Source organism: Phalacrocorax aristotelis, chromosome 1, assembly GCF_949628215.1.
Source record: "Phalacrocorax aristotelis chromosome 1, bGulAri2.1, whole genome shotgun sequence".
Classification (NCBI taxonomy): Eukaryota; Metazoa; Chordata; class Aves; order Suliformes; family Phalacrocoracidae; genus Phalacrocorax; species Phalacrocorax aristotelis.
Window position 1 is genome coordinate 168107215 of NC_134276.1, and position 15902 is coordinate 168123116.

Below are 15902 nucleotides of genomic sequence, written 5' to 3' on the forward strand. Positions count from 1 at the left end.
GGTCCTTGCTCCAAAGAATTTGGTTGCCATGAATACGGGAGCAGTAACAAAAGTCAGTCCTGTTGAGAGGCATTTAAGCATGTTTAGGAGTATCATACATTTTGTGTTTTAATTAAACTGTAGCAAAAGCATAAAACAGATGAGAAGTGTGCCACACTGGTTTAAAGGACAAAAGTCAGGTATAGGGACAGTCTGGACAAAAAATTAAAAGCTTCAGTTCTGATTTTGCAGTTTGGGCAAAACAGGTTAGTTTGAGAGACAATGGACTATTCTGTCACTTCAGATTTTCCTGTTGTCAGTTAACATGTATGGGTAGAGATTTTTCCCCCACTTAAAGCTGGTGAAACACAGAGTACCATTCATTTGTTGTTCGACTGTATCCTCTTTGGGATCTTTCATATTTTTTCCCCTAAATTATATTTTTATCTGCAGTTTCACCTTTTTTTGTTGTTCTTTTGTAACCTTCGCTTAAATGCCCATTCATTTGCTCTGCAAAACACCTCTCCTTTGTTGTCTCTTATCTTTACTTCGACTCATTTGGCAAAGTCCTTTTTCCCACCATGTGTTTCACCTTCAGTGATTCTCCTTCATCTTTTTATTCTTCATGTTCAAGGTCAGTTGATGAGTTCTCCGAGACTGGGATTTTTATCTCCTCGTGGGCCAAATTCTGTAGTCCTTCCTCATGCGGAACTTCCTATTTCAGTGCAGGTTTCATTTACAGAAGGACTTAGAATTTGTTTATATATATTTTGTATAATATAATTAAAATACATAATGTTAATAATAGAAGTTAGGAAGGAATGAAAGTTTAATATTCTTTTACTCATCAATACTATTTTTCTTAAGAATATCTGATATTAAAAGAAAACATAGATGAATCTCTGAGACGGTGTTGTTAATAAAGGCTAACTAGAAAGAAGTATGATTGTTAAATGTTCCCATATATATCACCTGTACTAGCTTACAAACTTTCAAGAAAAAGTTATTTCTTCATTTTCTCCATAAAAGATAAGGTACTCTCTCTTTCAGTAAGTTATCTTTCTTTTTATCAGAGGTCCTGTTTTGAATATGCAAAGCAAGAATGAGAGAGTCTGACTTCACATTAAGACACAGTAGAAGTTAGAAACTCTTAAAAATTCTAAATCATACTCTTTTTAATGGGAAGAATGATTCGTTCGTTTCCGCTTTGCATTATTGTCAAGCTGATCTTTGTTGTTACTTGTGGTCATATGTGTTCCTGTTTTAAATTTTTTGCTATGCTTTGTTTATGTTGCAGTGGGATAGAGTTTTTAAAGATCAAATGGAAGGCTATAGCACCTACCCTGTAGTGCTGGGGTTCTAATATTATGGGCCTGATGAAGTTTACAGGTACCAGAAATAAAGGAATGAGACAAGGCAAGAATACTGTAATAGTGTCAAACTGTTACCAAAAGCCAAACTATACCACTTGATGGTTAATGACAGTGTCCAGAGTATGTTTTCTATTGGTCCATCGTTTATGTGTATTATAAAAAAAAGTTAATAAATCTTAATATAGTAGGCTTTACAAGGGATGTTTTGTTCCTTCTGTTTAATGCTCTAGTCTCATTTCTGCTATGAATGAGTCAGTAGGATATAAAACCAAAACTGAACTAAAGGTAAGTGTATACAGATGCAAACTGTTTTTCAAAATGTCAATCAGTTCTGCAGAGGTAGTATTTAAATAAAGGAAATCCTGAAGTCTTTTTAGAGGTATTACAAGTAAAACTTTTGTTCCATCCTGAAAAGGAGCTTAATGGCATGGCAGGTAGCTCCTTTGTGTCTATGAAGACTGTAAAATATAGCCAAGAACACTTCATACTTTGTTGATTTGGTCCCCTATCTTAGAGGAAAACCACAAGCGTGAGATTGATTTTAAACTTTCTTGATGGTAAAAAAGAAAAATTAAATTCTTTCATACTTTCTTCCAGATTTTAACAGACAACTCTCCCAATGAACAGGGCCTAAATAAAGTATTTGAACTGTGTGTTGTATGTGGAGACAAGGCATCAGGTATTTACTTTTTCTTTATTTTTTTTTTCTTTTTATGGCGGTGCAATTTTGTAAAAGCAGTTTAAAATTCTTCTGAAGCTATACAACGGTTTGCATGCATATACGTATATATACATATATATATACACGCACACACGCACAAACAATAAGGATAAGCTACGCTTTCAGTGGAGAATTACATTAAATGTTACTCTAGTGTCCATGAGTGGATTTACTTATTGATGGTTTACATCAAAAATGTAATGCTTTCTACCGGATAATTTTTGCTTTTTTTTCTTAGGCTGATAAATTCTATTTTCTATTATAAAAATTTGGATGATAAAATTACTTAAGCAACAATGTTGAGAGCTTTTTCTTCCTTAAAATAAGACCATGTGGTGAACTTTATTATTGTTGACAGGTTCTCTTAAAATATATAAGAAACCTATTCATTATTTTAAATATGAAACCAGTAGGCAAGGGAGTATATGAAAAAAGAGCTAATGCAAGATTTATGCAGGACAGTTATTTGAAGAACCATTGCTAAAATTGTAAAAATGCATTATAGTTCCAATAAAAAATCAGCTTAAGAATGGTGTATTCATATATTGCCACCAAAGTAGAGTGCTAAGGTAAGAAAAGAAAAATGTTTCATGCACTATATTTTGTGTAATGATATTAAGAGACTAGAAGGAAGAATAGCAGGAGCAGTGTGCTGGCAAACTCTGTCTCCCACATTCACTTTGCATGTGTGCCTGCCATCAGGTGTTCCAGATCTGTCAGAGGTGGAATTACTGAGAGGGTGTCTTGTCTTTTATTATTTGAAAAAGAAAACAGAAAGGAGAGAGAGAGAGAACTACAAGGGCTGTTTCCTCAGCATGCTTTAGCTGAAAGCTCCTTTTTCTTTGCACTTTCTTTGTTACAGAAGATAATGGAGCGTGAAAGAGATGAGACATTGATCTTTGCTCTTTACTTCGCTAAAATTAGACTATGTAGGGAAATGGTTGCTCCATCAGAAAATTCTTATGGTTTGTCAGAGCGAGGTCTGTGTGATGGACTTCCAGTAATGTCAAAATATGACAGCTGCAGTTAGATGCTCCTTTTGAAAAGCAATAGAAATAAAGTGTATAAAAATGGGGTGCCAGGGGGAAGAAGTTGTTAATGTTAAGATATCATCATGAGAAGTAGTAGGATGTAGATCAAACTGTGTAGAAGAAAAAACAAATTAAAAAATTTTCTACTGCAGCAAAGTTTAGCATAAAAATTATAGTTCCTAGAGCTCTAAATACACGTCAGATTTCACCCATCTCAAAGGAAATTTCAAATTTCTGCCAAACACAAGGCAAAGATCTGGTTAGTCTGTTCCACTTGGCAGGATTCCTCTGGCTCCCGGTAGAAGGCTGGAGGTTTCCTTGAGAGGTTGGAGATCCCAGGAGATATTACTCCTGTCCAAGGGTTGTCAAGCAATGGTAGTGAATTTGCGCAGAGTGCCATGTTTCCCTGAGCAGCTGCAGGTCCTGGGGAGCCTCCTGTGTGACAAGCAGTGTCAAGCGAACTGCTTTGCCATCACCTCCAAGCTGAAGTCCGAGAAGCTACATCAAAGAGCAGGTGAAGCAGCAGCCCAGGCACTTTGCAGGACGGAAACTAAGTATTCACAATCCAGCTGCTGTTAAAATGTTACTGCTTTTAATTATATTCTTTTAATATAAAATAAATTTTCATAAATGTCATATTTTAATAGTGTGGTAATGTGGTTGTGATAAAGGAATCTAGAAAACCTATCAGAATTTCTAGAAACTTCAGGCTGGCAAGGTTAATGTATCTGAAAAGTCTGTGAGGAGTAAGGAAAGAACCTAAAAATGTATTTTCCCATACATTAGTTCATATTTGAGATTGCAGAAATATGCCCTACTTAGGTTAAAGAGCAGCCTTGGTGCCTTTTTGTGTGTTTGTCTGTGATCTTCGGGTTTAGATTTTTTTTCAGGATCATAGAATTAAAATTGTTGGAATTGCCAAGCATGCCTGAATCAAAATCAGTACGTTTTAGTAATATTTGTGTTTTGTGCTATTGCAGAATCAAAACAATACTTTTAAAAAATAGCTTTTAAACTTGGCTTTTTTGTAGAGTATATCCTAGATATTTTTATATATTAGTAGTATATATTAGAAAATTCACAGGAGAACTGATTTCTTTTAAAAAAATTAGCTATTTTAGATTATTCTGTCATTGAAGTTTTACTGAAAGAGCTTAAGGATGTACCATTACTCTGTAGGAAAATGAAAGATGAGAGTAAAGCTTTGAAGTGATTGCCTACTGCTGTCAAATGCCATGTTTGTGCTTTCCATGGATCCGTTAGATTTAATGCATACAGTTTTGACAGCTAATTTGGTAATGAGCAATAACAGGGCTTGACTGTAGGGACACTTTTAAAAAAATCACTAAAAAAATGTATAAATTAAAAGTTTTCTTCTATGTTCTTGCTAACCTCTTTTCTTAGCTTTTTTTAACACCACTGTCAACAGATTCAGCAAGAAATTAATAAGCAACTTTCCTGTTCATAAAATCTGTCCTGTTCAAATGCTTTGAACTAGAAAAATGGTTCACCTGCTTCTTCATGTTGTTCTGTAGCCATGATGTATTTTAAGATTTGTAATCTATGGGGGAAAAAGTATTCTTTTTCTGGGTAAAATAGCAAATACTTTGTTTTTAATAAATATAAACTCTAAAAAAAAATTACAGTGTAAAATTAATGTTGTGATTTATGTTGTTCTGTAACTAGGGCGTCACTATGGAGCAGTAACTTGTGAGGGATGCAAAGGATTCTTCAAAAGGAGTATACGGAAGAATTTAGTTTATTCGTGCCGAGGAACAAAAGACTGTGTCATTAACAAACACCACCGGAATCGATGTCAGTACTGTAGGCTGCAGAGATGCATCGCGTTTGGCATGAAACAAGATTGTAAGTCTGAATAAGTGTAAATTATTGTAGCTGGCAGCTATGTTAAAGTTTGTGCTACAAAAGATATGCTTTGTATTAATACAAGTTGTTATCTTGATTCTGTATTTTTAAATAATTGTATCTTCTTCCTTTAAAGAATTGTGCAAGTTTGGCGCATCAGACGTCTGAAATGTTTTCAAGTGTACATATTGCTTGATTAACTTAATAAGCACATTGCATGAGGGAAAAGTTATTCTTAGGTTGCAAATGTCAAGCATGTCTTCATGTTCGGTTTTTATGTATGCAGTTCAATTTTCCTATGTGTAAGTGAAGCTACTGAACGTTTTTAATGCTTCTACCTTCTTGCCACATTTTCCACTGCTGAGGTTGCTGGCAGTTGCTGTTTGCTCTTGGCAAAGCTCTGCAGAGACAGTTACTCACAAGGCAGAGATCCATAGTGATCTAGAGATCAGTTCTTACGTATTCCTATGAATTTCAAGTTCCTTTTTTTAGATTTCCATACATTGGGTGTAGTGATACTGTAATACCACAGCAGTATCAGAATACTAAATATGCAGAAAACCAAGCAATAGATGAAGTCTTCAGCCCCAGTACTGCCACGCTGTTGCTATACACACAGTATTAGCCTTGTGCTCTGCTGTCTGCCATTCAGCTCTATTTTGCTGACCCTCTTGAACCTCTGTGGATGTTCCCCTCCTTACAGTCCTGCTTCTGCCAGCAGAAACCAGTAACACTTTTCCAGCTCAGAGGAATTGAATTGAGAAAGGGAGGAAAAGCTGGGGTGGTGAAAGTGGATCTTTACCCTCTAATGCAGTACTTCACCCCTCCACGGAACACTTTTCAAGCAGAACAGAACGCTGGCGTTGGGGGTCAGCAGACAGGAAAAGGATCTCTGGGTTGTAGGGGAATACTGAGTGGAGCAGAGGGGTGTTTTGGCATAAGAAGTCTCATTCCTCAGTGGAGTGGGGAGAAGAAAGAAAACTTAGCACCGTCTTGTACTGTAGCTCCTTCAGTGGGGTTATTTGTCCCTTGAAGAAGTCTTGGCCCTTTCTCAGCAAACTCAGATCCAGCTAGCAAGCACAGGGTTAGTGAAGGAAGATAAAAGACATTTGCCTCCATCTCTCTCCCTGTCATAGCACCATTCGTGCATTATGGGCTAGTTTTAATGGCATTGTCAATACTTCATGATATTATGACATTTGCTTTTATGATACTTATCAATGTACAAATTCGAATAGCATCACAAACTTGAAAGCTTTTTATTTTTTTTTCTTTAGTTACAGATTTTCCAAAACTGTATAATTGAAAAAAAAACTAGTTTCCTTTTCCTATTTGCTTTTGTATTTTGAAATAATGAACTTTCAGGATTCTCTTTATAGGCTTAAACAGTTTCTATGTCCAGTACAATATTAAAGAGGTTCTGCTAGCTGGTAGCTAGTGCTTATCAGGCTGGTGATTTGATGCGTATTTTAAAATACATATAGGCCTGGTTTGTGACTCTCTTTCAGGATCTTATTCCAATCTATAAAATTACTTGCACCACTTTAAAATTGTGGAAGAACAACTTACTGTGTATTTTTAAAAGATTTGTATTTTGTAAATACCTTTTATTAATTTTTACAGTAACACAGTCTTAAGTTACTGTTATGTTATTCTTCCAGAAATTAAATTTTCCTTTTAAACTTCTAAAATCAAACTGTAAGTTGGTTTCTTTTCGCTTTATTCCATGAAGCTAGAGAGTTCCCTGTAGGGTATAATACTATAAGGTTCATTTTAATTTTATCTAATCCATCCAAAGGAAGGTGATGTGTTTGTAAGCTAAAGCCCAGATTCATACCACCTAGTTTCACTGAGCTATTCTAATTGAAAATCTGCTGCTTCTGTAAAGTCAGTGATTGTAGGTCAGGATGTCTCCCAGATCTTAAGTGGTCTGAACTGAACTTTGTGAATGTCCCTTTCCCCCTTTATTGTCTAATGACCTAACTTGTGAAACTTCTTTAAGTGCATAAATTTGTGTTGGTTCAACCCAGACCCACAATCCATGGAAAAGGCTACCATGTCCTTTAGGAATGAACTGAAAGCGTGGGAGAGTGAAACTGAGAGAAGGAGAAGCTGTAAGCCTCCACTTAAAGATCCACATTAAAAATAAGGGGATTTCTCCCTTAATTCTAACCTGAAAAATTTATGTCTGTATGTTTGGTCTCAGACTTTGACTACTACATTATTTCATTAAGAACAGATCAAATCACCGTGTTGTTCTTTACCCAAGTTGTTATTTTATTGGTTATGGGATATTTTGTTGTTGTTATTTTCAGAATCATTATTAAAGCTGCAGATTAAATAAAGAGAGGGAAAAAATTATTATTTCTTAGTCTGAAATTTGGGATGTGACTTAATAGTTGCATATTGATTTGTTAGCTGTGCAGTGTGAGAGGAAACCTATTGAAGTGTCAAGAGAAAAATCTTCAAACTGTGCAGCTTCTACAGAAAAGATCTACATTCGGAAAGATCTTCGTAGTCCATTAGCTGCAACTCCAACTTTTGTAACAGACAATGAAACAGCAAGGTATGTAGATTCTACTCAGAAGCAGCTCCTGTTTCCTGAAACAGGAAAAATTAATTTTAAAATTAATAAAAATTAAAATGTGTGCTGTTTTGTGTCAGATCAACAGGTCTGCTGGAATCAGGAATGTTTGTTAACATTCATCAGTCTGCAATAAAAAATGAGCCTACTGTGCTGATGACTCCAGATAAGGTATATGATGATATGATTGATACATTAAGCAGAGTTGATTGCTGTAATTGAGTTTGTAGGGACGGAAGGATTCCGATTCGTTGTGCTTCTGTTCTGTTAAATTAATTTTTAAAACACTCCTTTACAACATTATCCAGTGTTGTAAATGCCTTCTCTTCACAAGAAAGCATTTTCACCATACAAGGCTAAAGCAAAACTCTACAAAGTAAATGCCTTCCTCCATGTTTTTAGAGAGCTTTAAGGGCTACTTTGTTTTTCTTTGTATTGGGTAATCCTGACACTTGGGTATTTCTTTTGCCCCAATAAAGTGAGATGTTTGCAAAACCTCACGCATCATTATCACAGTGCATTTCATAAATACTGTTAGGTTTTTTTCCCCTGAATTGCTAATTTTTTTTGCAAAGCTAGTAAGTGCTATCTCAGCAACAATCTTATTTCTGAGCTGCTTTTCCTTTGTTTCTATTTTGTTACGCTTACTGATCCACTGAAACCATGTGGTAACTTCCCTACACAGGCACAGTAGGAAGCTTTTGTATTTTTGTAGCTGATATTAAATTACCTCATACTGTTTCCATGCATTTTGTTTCGCTTGCTCTGTCTGCAGAGGGCCCTGTCAGAAGTTGTTTATTCCATTTCACATTTCTGGCTCTGTTCATAGCGCAAGCTAAATGATATGTAGCATGCTTGTGTTAGTAGCAGCATACTTGTCTGTAATCATGCACTTTCCTTAATTTTTTTTTTTGTGGGGCAGGGTGGGAAACATGTGTTACTGCCTCTCCGAGTTGCTGGTCAGTCCTGAATCACCTTGTTCCCTTGCAGTTTAAATAAAGACATAAAAACCAAAAAGGCTGCAGCAGAATTCTTCTTCTGCTTGCTTCTAAAGGTGACTTTTCATCCATTCTTTCTTTTCAAACATTCTCCTACCCTATTACTACTGACTCATTTACATGAGGAAGGAAGGAAGATGCTAAAAATACAATGTAGTGCAGTCGTATAGTCCTGGTGACTGACTAGTGAGTGGAAATTATAAATTCTCTTTCAGCACTTGCTTACCATCTGTAGCATTCTTTCTGAAAGAAGTAGATAGCTATTCCAAGTAAAAGTAAATGTCTAAATATTTCATATTTTAGAAGCAGCACAGTGTGTAATTGCTGCATTACAATTACCCATTTACTGAAAACAATAATTTTCTTACAGGTCTATTCACATGCTCAATTATTCATTTATGTAAAAGTTAGATTCTTCTATTGCAAGTTAACTTCTGCCAATATGAGAGAATTAAAAGTTCTACTTTTCCCTTAGGTTGAAGCATGTCAGGGAGATTTAAGTACACTGGCAAATGTGGTGACTTCATTAGCAAATCTCAGTAAATGCAAAGACATGTCACAAAGCAGTACAGAGCTATCTATGATTGAGAGTTTAAGTAATGGAGATGCGTCATTATCTGAACTCCAGCAAGAAGAACAAGCTAGTAGTGATGTTACAAGGTAAGGCATGTTGCACTTGAAAATACTATTCTTTTCAAGACGGTCTCTGTCCACTCAGACCATTAATTAAATCATCACAGGGTAGGAAATTTATCTGCATTAAAAATAATGGTAATAACAGCCTAAGCTCATGTAGAATATAAATCTTGTAAGATTCTTCCAAGTGAAATCATAAGGAACTTCTATTTGAAAAATAAATACTTTCAGTTGTTTGTACTTGAAATTAATTCCAGTATAAATGTTACAGCTGTTTATCTTACCTTTTGGTTGGCCTTAAATAATGTGTGTTAGACCTTGTACTATAGTCGTAGTACTTTGTATCATCCTGGAAAACTGTTTCTTAGAGATCTCATCTGTGTAAGTAGTTTAATGCCTGTAACTATTAATCGCCTTCAAAGCTTGAAAAGCGCGTTCTTCCTACACAGGAGAAGTCACAGAATTCTCACGATCAATACAAATACATTCAATGAGTATCTTAAAACCAGTGCAAGGCACAAGTTTGTAACTGAGCCATTTTGGTGAACCTAAGTGTAAGATACTTCATGTAGTACATACTCAGTTATTCTGTCAATCACAATCATGTTCTGCCTTGATTGTCATCTCATGCAAGCTTCTGACAGCTGTCCCAGCAATATTCCTTTACACACCATCTACATTGTACGTGCTGTTTTGAAACAGTGTATGTGGAGTAAATCTATCAAGGAAAAAAGATCGGTATATAGGGAAGTAGTTTGTACTGACTGAAATACAGGGTTTCCCCTATGGTCTCTACTGCTTTGTGCAATTGCAAGCAGAATGTATTTGTTCCACTCCTTTCTTTATACGCTGTTTTGAAAGTGACTTCATATAGGTGCTGATTTGGGCCTTTGCTGTGTTCTCCTAGGTAAAGAATATAAGAATACGCCGTGTAAAAAGTATTGTTGTACATGCTGATAAACTTCATTCAATACTATGGCTGTTCAAATAGATGTAGTAATCTTTCATTTCTTTATTTCCTGGCACTTTCAGATGCTTGCATTTGCCAACTTCAGTGTTTCTGTTCAGTTTTGAAAACCTGTTTATGAAAAGGCATCAAGTTCTCTCAGCCAGAGAGCTTGAAAGAACTCTGACTCGGCTTAATGCGTACTCTTGTCCGGTAGGTTACCGAATAGATTTCCAGTGAGGAGGTTCAAATTAAATATTCCTCTGAAAGGGAATTTGTTACCCAAGGAGAAACTAAAATTTTTATCTCTATCTTTGATTCCCTTGCCAGGCCCTATGCCAGCAGGATCTAAGAGACACAGATGTTTGCTGAAGAAAAGGAGTTTAAGGGATTTCAGGAAGCAAGTTTTAACCATCCATGTTTTTAATGTATTTTATTATATTCCATTGCTTGCAGCTTACAGTAGTTAAACTTTCACTTTTGGTGACACAAATTTAGTATACAGCTTTGCTGCTAGCGTTCTGCTGCTTTTATATTGTAATGTTATATGCCTTGCCCCCTAATAGCTTCATTATTGATGTTCGTTTTTTACAGTTTATCAGCAGTCCTATATATCTGTTAGTGACTGAGCCTGGCAAAAAGAGAACCAAATTTGTTCATGCCATTTTCTCACTTTGTGGGCTAGGTTTTTGCAGCTTCCAGGCAAGCTTCATTCCAGATTGTCTTTTCCTTGGTGTTTTACCTTGCAATCATTGCTCACGTTGGGGCTTTATGTATGAAAAGGACCCACAATGCTGAGCCACGAGGAAGCAAAGCTTCTACTGACTTCTGCTGGCTTACTACTGCCAGCTTAGGAGTTAGGAGGGAGAAGATTTCTTTGCAGGCAAACATTCAAGAATAAGTTGGAAACAAAGTATCACAGGCAGACATGGTTAACCAGTGTACCTGCCCACCCTATTCAAAAAAGGAATCTTCAGCCTATACTAGAATAAATACAGGATCGTGGCAGATGCCTATGGCATTTTCCTTTTCGGGAAAGGAGTGATCTTGTTCCTCTCTTACATTTCTGTCCCTGCTACATGAAGAGCCCTGCAGAGATCCCATTTTTCCTAGGAAGCAGCTGCCACTGAGCTCCTGGGTTTGCCTGTTCTACCTAACACGGCTAAGAGTGAGGCCTGCAGGACCTGAAACTTAGACCTCCTAGCAGGAGCGTAATAACATAACTTCTAGGGCTTACCCCCAAGTGCATTCCCTTTATGCCTACTTCTGTATACCAGAGACAGAAGTCCCAGATATATCTGTATAGTCCACTTACATCTGTTAGTCCACTTGTGCTTGCCCCAGTCACCCTCATGTGTATGCATCAAGGGATACAGCCCATTGTAGGACCAAAAACTAGTTCATTTACCATCTCAAGCCTGAGGCAGTGTCAGCAGCTCTTTTACTGTGATGTTTCATTTGGTTGTAAATGGTTATGTCAAACTTAGTTAACATTTAGTTTTGGGTTTTTTTTAGGATGTTAATGAATTTAGATAGCTAGGGAGTATGGGGAAAGAGAGGGTGGCAAAGTTCTACTCCAGACTTTGGCATTAAATCCGTGATTTTAGATTCTGCGGTAATAAACATGTCTCTAGAAATCGAGAATCAGCTCTACATACAAGCTGACAATCAGCTTTTGTAAAGTTTTCCGACCTCGGTGCAGAAGTTTTTCACGCAACACTGTATACAAATGATACTGCTGTCAGGATATGTCATCTGCCCGTAGGCAGTGATCAAGTCTGTACATTTTTGATTGAAGATATATCAGTTCTGGTCCTCAGGTATATTTGTGAACAGAAAAACAACAAATCTGTTATCAAACAACAAAATAATGAGTTATGTATCTGTGCTTGTCCTGACATCTCCCCTGTAACGTTTATGCATGTGACAGGAGTCAGTGCTCCACATCAAAGGGTACTAAGGATGGTACTGAAAGCATGAGTGCTTTCTCTTACATATTTTGAAACAGTCTTTTCAAGTTAAATTGAACAACCTACCCACAACTCATTACTTTAAAACAACAACAACAAAAAAAAACCCAACAGCTTATTCTGTTTGTTCTTCACAGCAGCAAAAATCTGTAAAATTTATATTTGCATTAAGTTGCTTTAACAGCAGTCTGATGATCATGTCCTCAAAACGCTTATGCCAGCGCTCTCAGTAAACATCACTAAAGAGATCTTGAAAGGCAAACTGTGATTCAGCAGCACTATCAATATGTCAAAACTGTGAATTTGCTGGCAACTAGTGTGAACAGGTTCTGCTGCTAATTTGTGTTTCAGAGCCACTGTAAGTTGGAGTTTTTCAGGGATTTTGTTCAGTGGAGTGTCAGGAAAACCATGCTACTGACTTTTATTTTCCAAATCTGGTTCTTTGAAACCCAAATTTGACGCCCAAATATGGGTTTCAGACATGTGCGGATTCCTCCTAAATTGAAAGGGTCTTTAAAATGAAATTTTATTTTCTTTTTTGTTTGTTTGTTTTGCTCTCACAGGGCATTTGATACTCTTGCAAAAGCATTAAATCCAGGAGAGAGTGCAGCGTGTCAGAACTCTGAAAGCGTTGAAGCCGGTGTACAGCTGATTGGTGGAGAAACAAGCATGAATATTGTTGAAATAGAGGGGCCACTACTCAGCGATGCACATGTAGCATTCAGGGTACTTGATACTTCTTTTACTGTTGACTATTTATAACCCTTTTAACATAGTAATATAATGATCTAATTAAATCTTATGTTGAATTTCTTAGAACAATAACTATTTGTTCAGGTATATGCATTCATTTCTGATGAATGCACTGCTTTTGTTCACTGGTTAACTCTTCGTTTGGGAAAATGTACAGCTCTCTTCAGTGGTTTAGTTGCACTATTTATTTTATAGCTTCTTACCTTAGAAATATTAGGTAATCCATGCAAAAGGACTTATACAGACAAGAGCCACACAAAGCAGAGAGTCAGCATCCACATCCTCACATGTTAACCAGTGGATCTGATGCAATCTGCAACTGGATTTGGAGACTTTCAAGTGTATTTGTCAGTTTCTCCTTTGTGTATATGCCCTATTTTAGTATGGTATTAATTGACTTTAATCATTAAGGGAGAATATGGTTTCTTTTTTGTTGAGCCATGTGTTTTCTAGCTTTATTTCTCTTTTTACAAGCCTGCAGAAATTCTTCTATCAATTTTTTCATCTTATTATTGACAGACAGGTCAAAAAGCTTGCTCCTTTGAAAACTTCCTCAGTACCTGGCATTTTATAGCTTTACCCCTCTGTGCTGGTTTTGGCTGGGATAGGGTTAATTTTCTTCATAGTAGCTAGTATGGGGCTGTGTTTTGTGGATTTGTGCTGGAACCAGTGTTGATAACACAGGGATGTTTTAGTTACTGCTGAGCAATGCTTACACAGAGTCGAGGCATTTCCTGCCTCTCACCCCACCAGCGAGTAAGCTGGGGGTGCACAAGAAGCTGGGAGGGGACACGGCTGGGACAGCTGAACCCAGCTGACCAAAGGGGTATCCCATATCCTAGGGTGTCATGCTCAGCAGTAAAAACTAGAGTGGAGGCTTGCGCGGAGCAGGCCAATGCTCAGAGGCTGGCTGGGCATCGGTTGGTGGTAAGCAATTGTTTTCATTTGCATCACTTGTCTTTCTTGGGTTTTATTTCTCTCTTGTTGTTGTTGTTGTTGTTGTTAAACTGTCTCAAGCCATGGATTTTGTCACATTCATCCTTCTGATTCTCTCCCCCATCCCACCGGCGGGTAGTGAGAGAGCAGCTGGGTGATGCTTAGTTGCTGGCTGGGGTTAAACTACAGCACCCTCTCATCAGCACGTTTTGATCACTCAGATAAACCTCTCTCTAATGCAAATGTCAGGGTTTGGTTTTTTTTGTTGTTCAATTTTGTTAGCCAAATCATTATATTAAGTATTAATTTCTGAAGATAATACCACAGCACTGTATTTAGCAGTTTTGGGTCAAATCCCACATTCTTCACATGTGCAGGTAATGCCACTGATTTTACTCATGTATGTTGAGAAAGGTAGAGCTGGTCCTGTCTGATGTGTATTGATTATATTTTTAGGACTTGGGGGCACCTATACATTAGGTATTTTACTCACATCAAAAGACTTTTGATGTATTTATTTGTAAAGCATTAAATAAAAGTACAAAAAGAGATGTTCTGTGAAATAGAATTCACGCACACCCTCCCCAGGAATTGTGGTAACTCCTCTAATTTTTCAGGCCACTTATTCCACACCTCTGGGGGAAGCTTTAAAAAGTAATGATGTCTCTGTAGTTGTATTTTTTTATATATTTGTCTATATATAAATGTAAACAACTTCATTCTAATTACAATTAACGTTCTAAAACATTTATTTTTTCAGTGTCTATCAAAGGTTGAGTTTTATTTGGGATTTTCTACCTCCAGGTATCCCAGACATGAATATTTATCTAAGATAAGATCCAAAGTTTTTGCTTTTTTTGTGGCTTTGTAGTTATCATAGGGTATAACAGCGTGGCTAAAAATGAAGGTGGCAGTCATTGAATTTTATTTCAGGATTATCTCATGTTTATTTAAAAAACAGTTTTACTATTCCACTTAAAAATCAGTCATGGAGGGTTTTTTTCTTATGTTTTTTATGAAGCAAGTAAAATAACTGACTTGTGCTTTTTTTTCCTTTATTATTTCGGTTGCCAGCTCACCATGCCTTCTCCTATGCCTGAATATCTTAATGTTCACTATATCTGTGAGTCTGCCTCCAGGTTGCTTTTCTTGTCCATGCATTGGGCACGTTCCATTCCATCTTTCCAAGCTTTAGGGTAAGTGTTCAGTTACTCCATTCATGTTGTGAATACGCACTTTTTAATTTTTTATTTTCACTGTTTTCTTCAGGGATATGTTAATTTGTAAATCTACTTATTAAAACTGTTTTAGAGATCTTCATCATGAAGGTAAATTTTCTGAATCAAAACTACTCCCCATTTCAGTCCAACTCAGGTACTTTGCTTGGGTTTTGAAGGAAAAAGGAGTGGGTTTATAACAATCAAATGCCTGCACACTGCTAATTCTTTAATAAATTTTTAGTAAATAGGACTTCCTATCATTTTTTAATAGATACATCCTGAACTAAGATCTTTATCAGGCAGACAACAAAAAGAAGCTCCTCTCTGGATCTCCAAATATTATCTTTATAGGTGAATTAATAGTAATAATTTTGACTTTAGTAACCCGTATGAAGAAAATGTTTGTTTAGATTCAGAAAGCATTCAGGATGAAGTTGTTTCATTTCAGGGGATTAACCAAGAACAAATAGTTACTGTAGCCAGAAATTAATTCTTATTCTTCTTCTTACAGTTTGTATAACATCCTGCTTTTCCAGCAGAATTCAGTGTGTCACTTAAAATTCTTAAGCTGAATGTAGTAATACGTTGCTGATCATCATGAGAAAACATCTCAAAACAGCATGGTGAAAAGTGATTTATGATATTTTCAGAAGTAATTTTATGAAGGCACATCAAAGATACTGTATCAGCTCTGACACAAATGGAGTATAAATCATGTTTGTCCTCATCCACAGTGTTTTTCTTTAATTCAGTATCAAAATAGTGTATGACCGGCAGCAAAGAGAATTCCTTTTTAAAGTGAAGGATTGTCCCCTTTTCCAGGAAGCCTATCAAAAGCAGGATGATCTGTGATTACAGTTTGTGTTTACTCAGATGATTAAGCCAAAGG

The 15902-nt window shown here is 36.5% G+C and overlaps 1 protein-coding gene across 7 annotated transcripts in view; it reads left to right on the forward strand.

Moving 5' to 3' along the window:
* NR2C1 (nuclear receptor subfamily 2 group C member 1) overlaps nucleotides 1–15902 on the forward strand; it is a 57077-nt gene that overhangs the window by 30894 nt on the left and 10281 nt on the right. For all 7 annotated transcript variants that reach the window (XM_075080627.1, XM_075080625.1, XM_075080632.1 and 4 more), the window contains 7 exons: nucleotides 1950–2031; nucleotides 4791–4970; nucleotides 7389–7536; nucleotides 7635–7725; nucleotides 9028–9212; nucleotides 12668–12830; nucleotides 14868–14989. In XM_075080627.1, the coding sequence (XP_074936728.1) occupies nucleotides 1950–2031; nucleotides 4791–4970; nucleotides 7389–7536; nucleotides 7635–7725; nucleotides 9028–9212; nucleotides 12668–12830; nucleotides 14868–14989 (971 nt within the window). The remainder of the gene's footprint in view (nucleotides 1–1949; nucleotides 2032–4790; nucleotides 4971–7388; nucleotides 7537–7634; nucleotides 7726–9027; nucleotides 9213–12667; nucleotides 12831–14867; nucleotides 14990–15902) is intronic.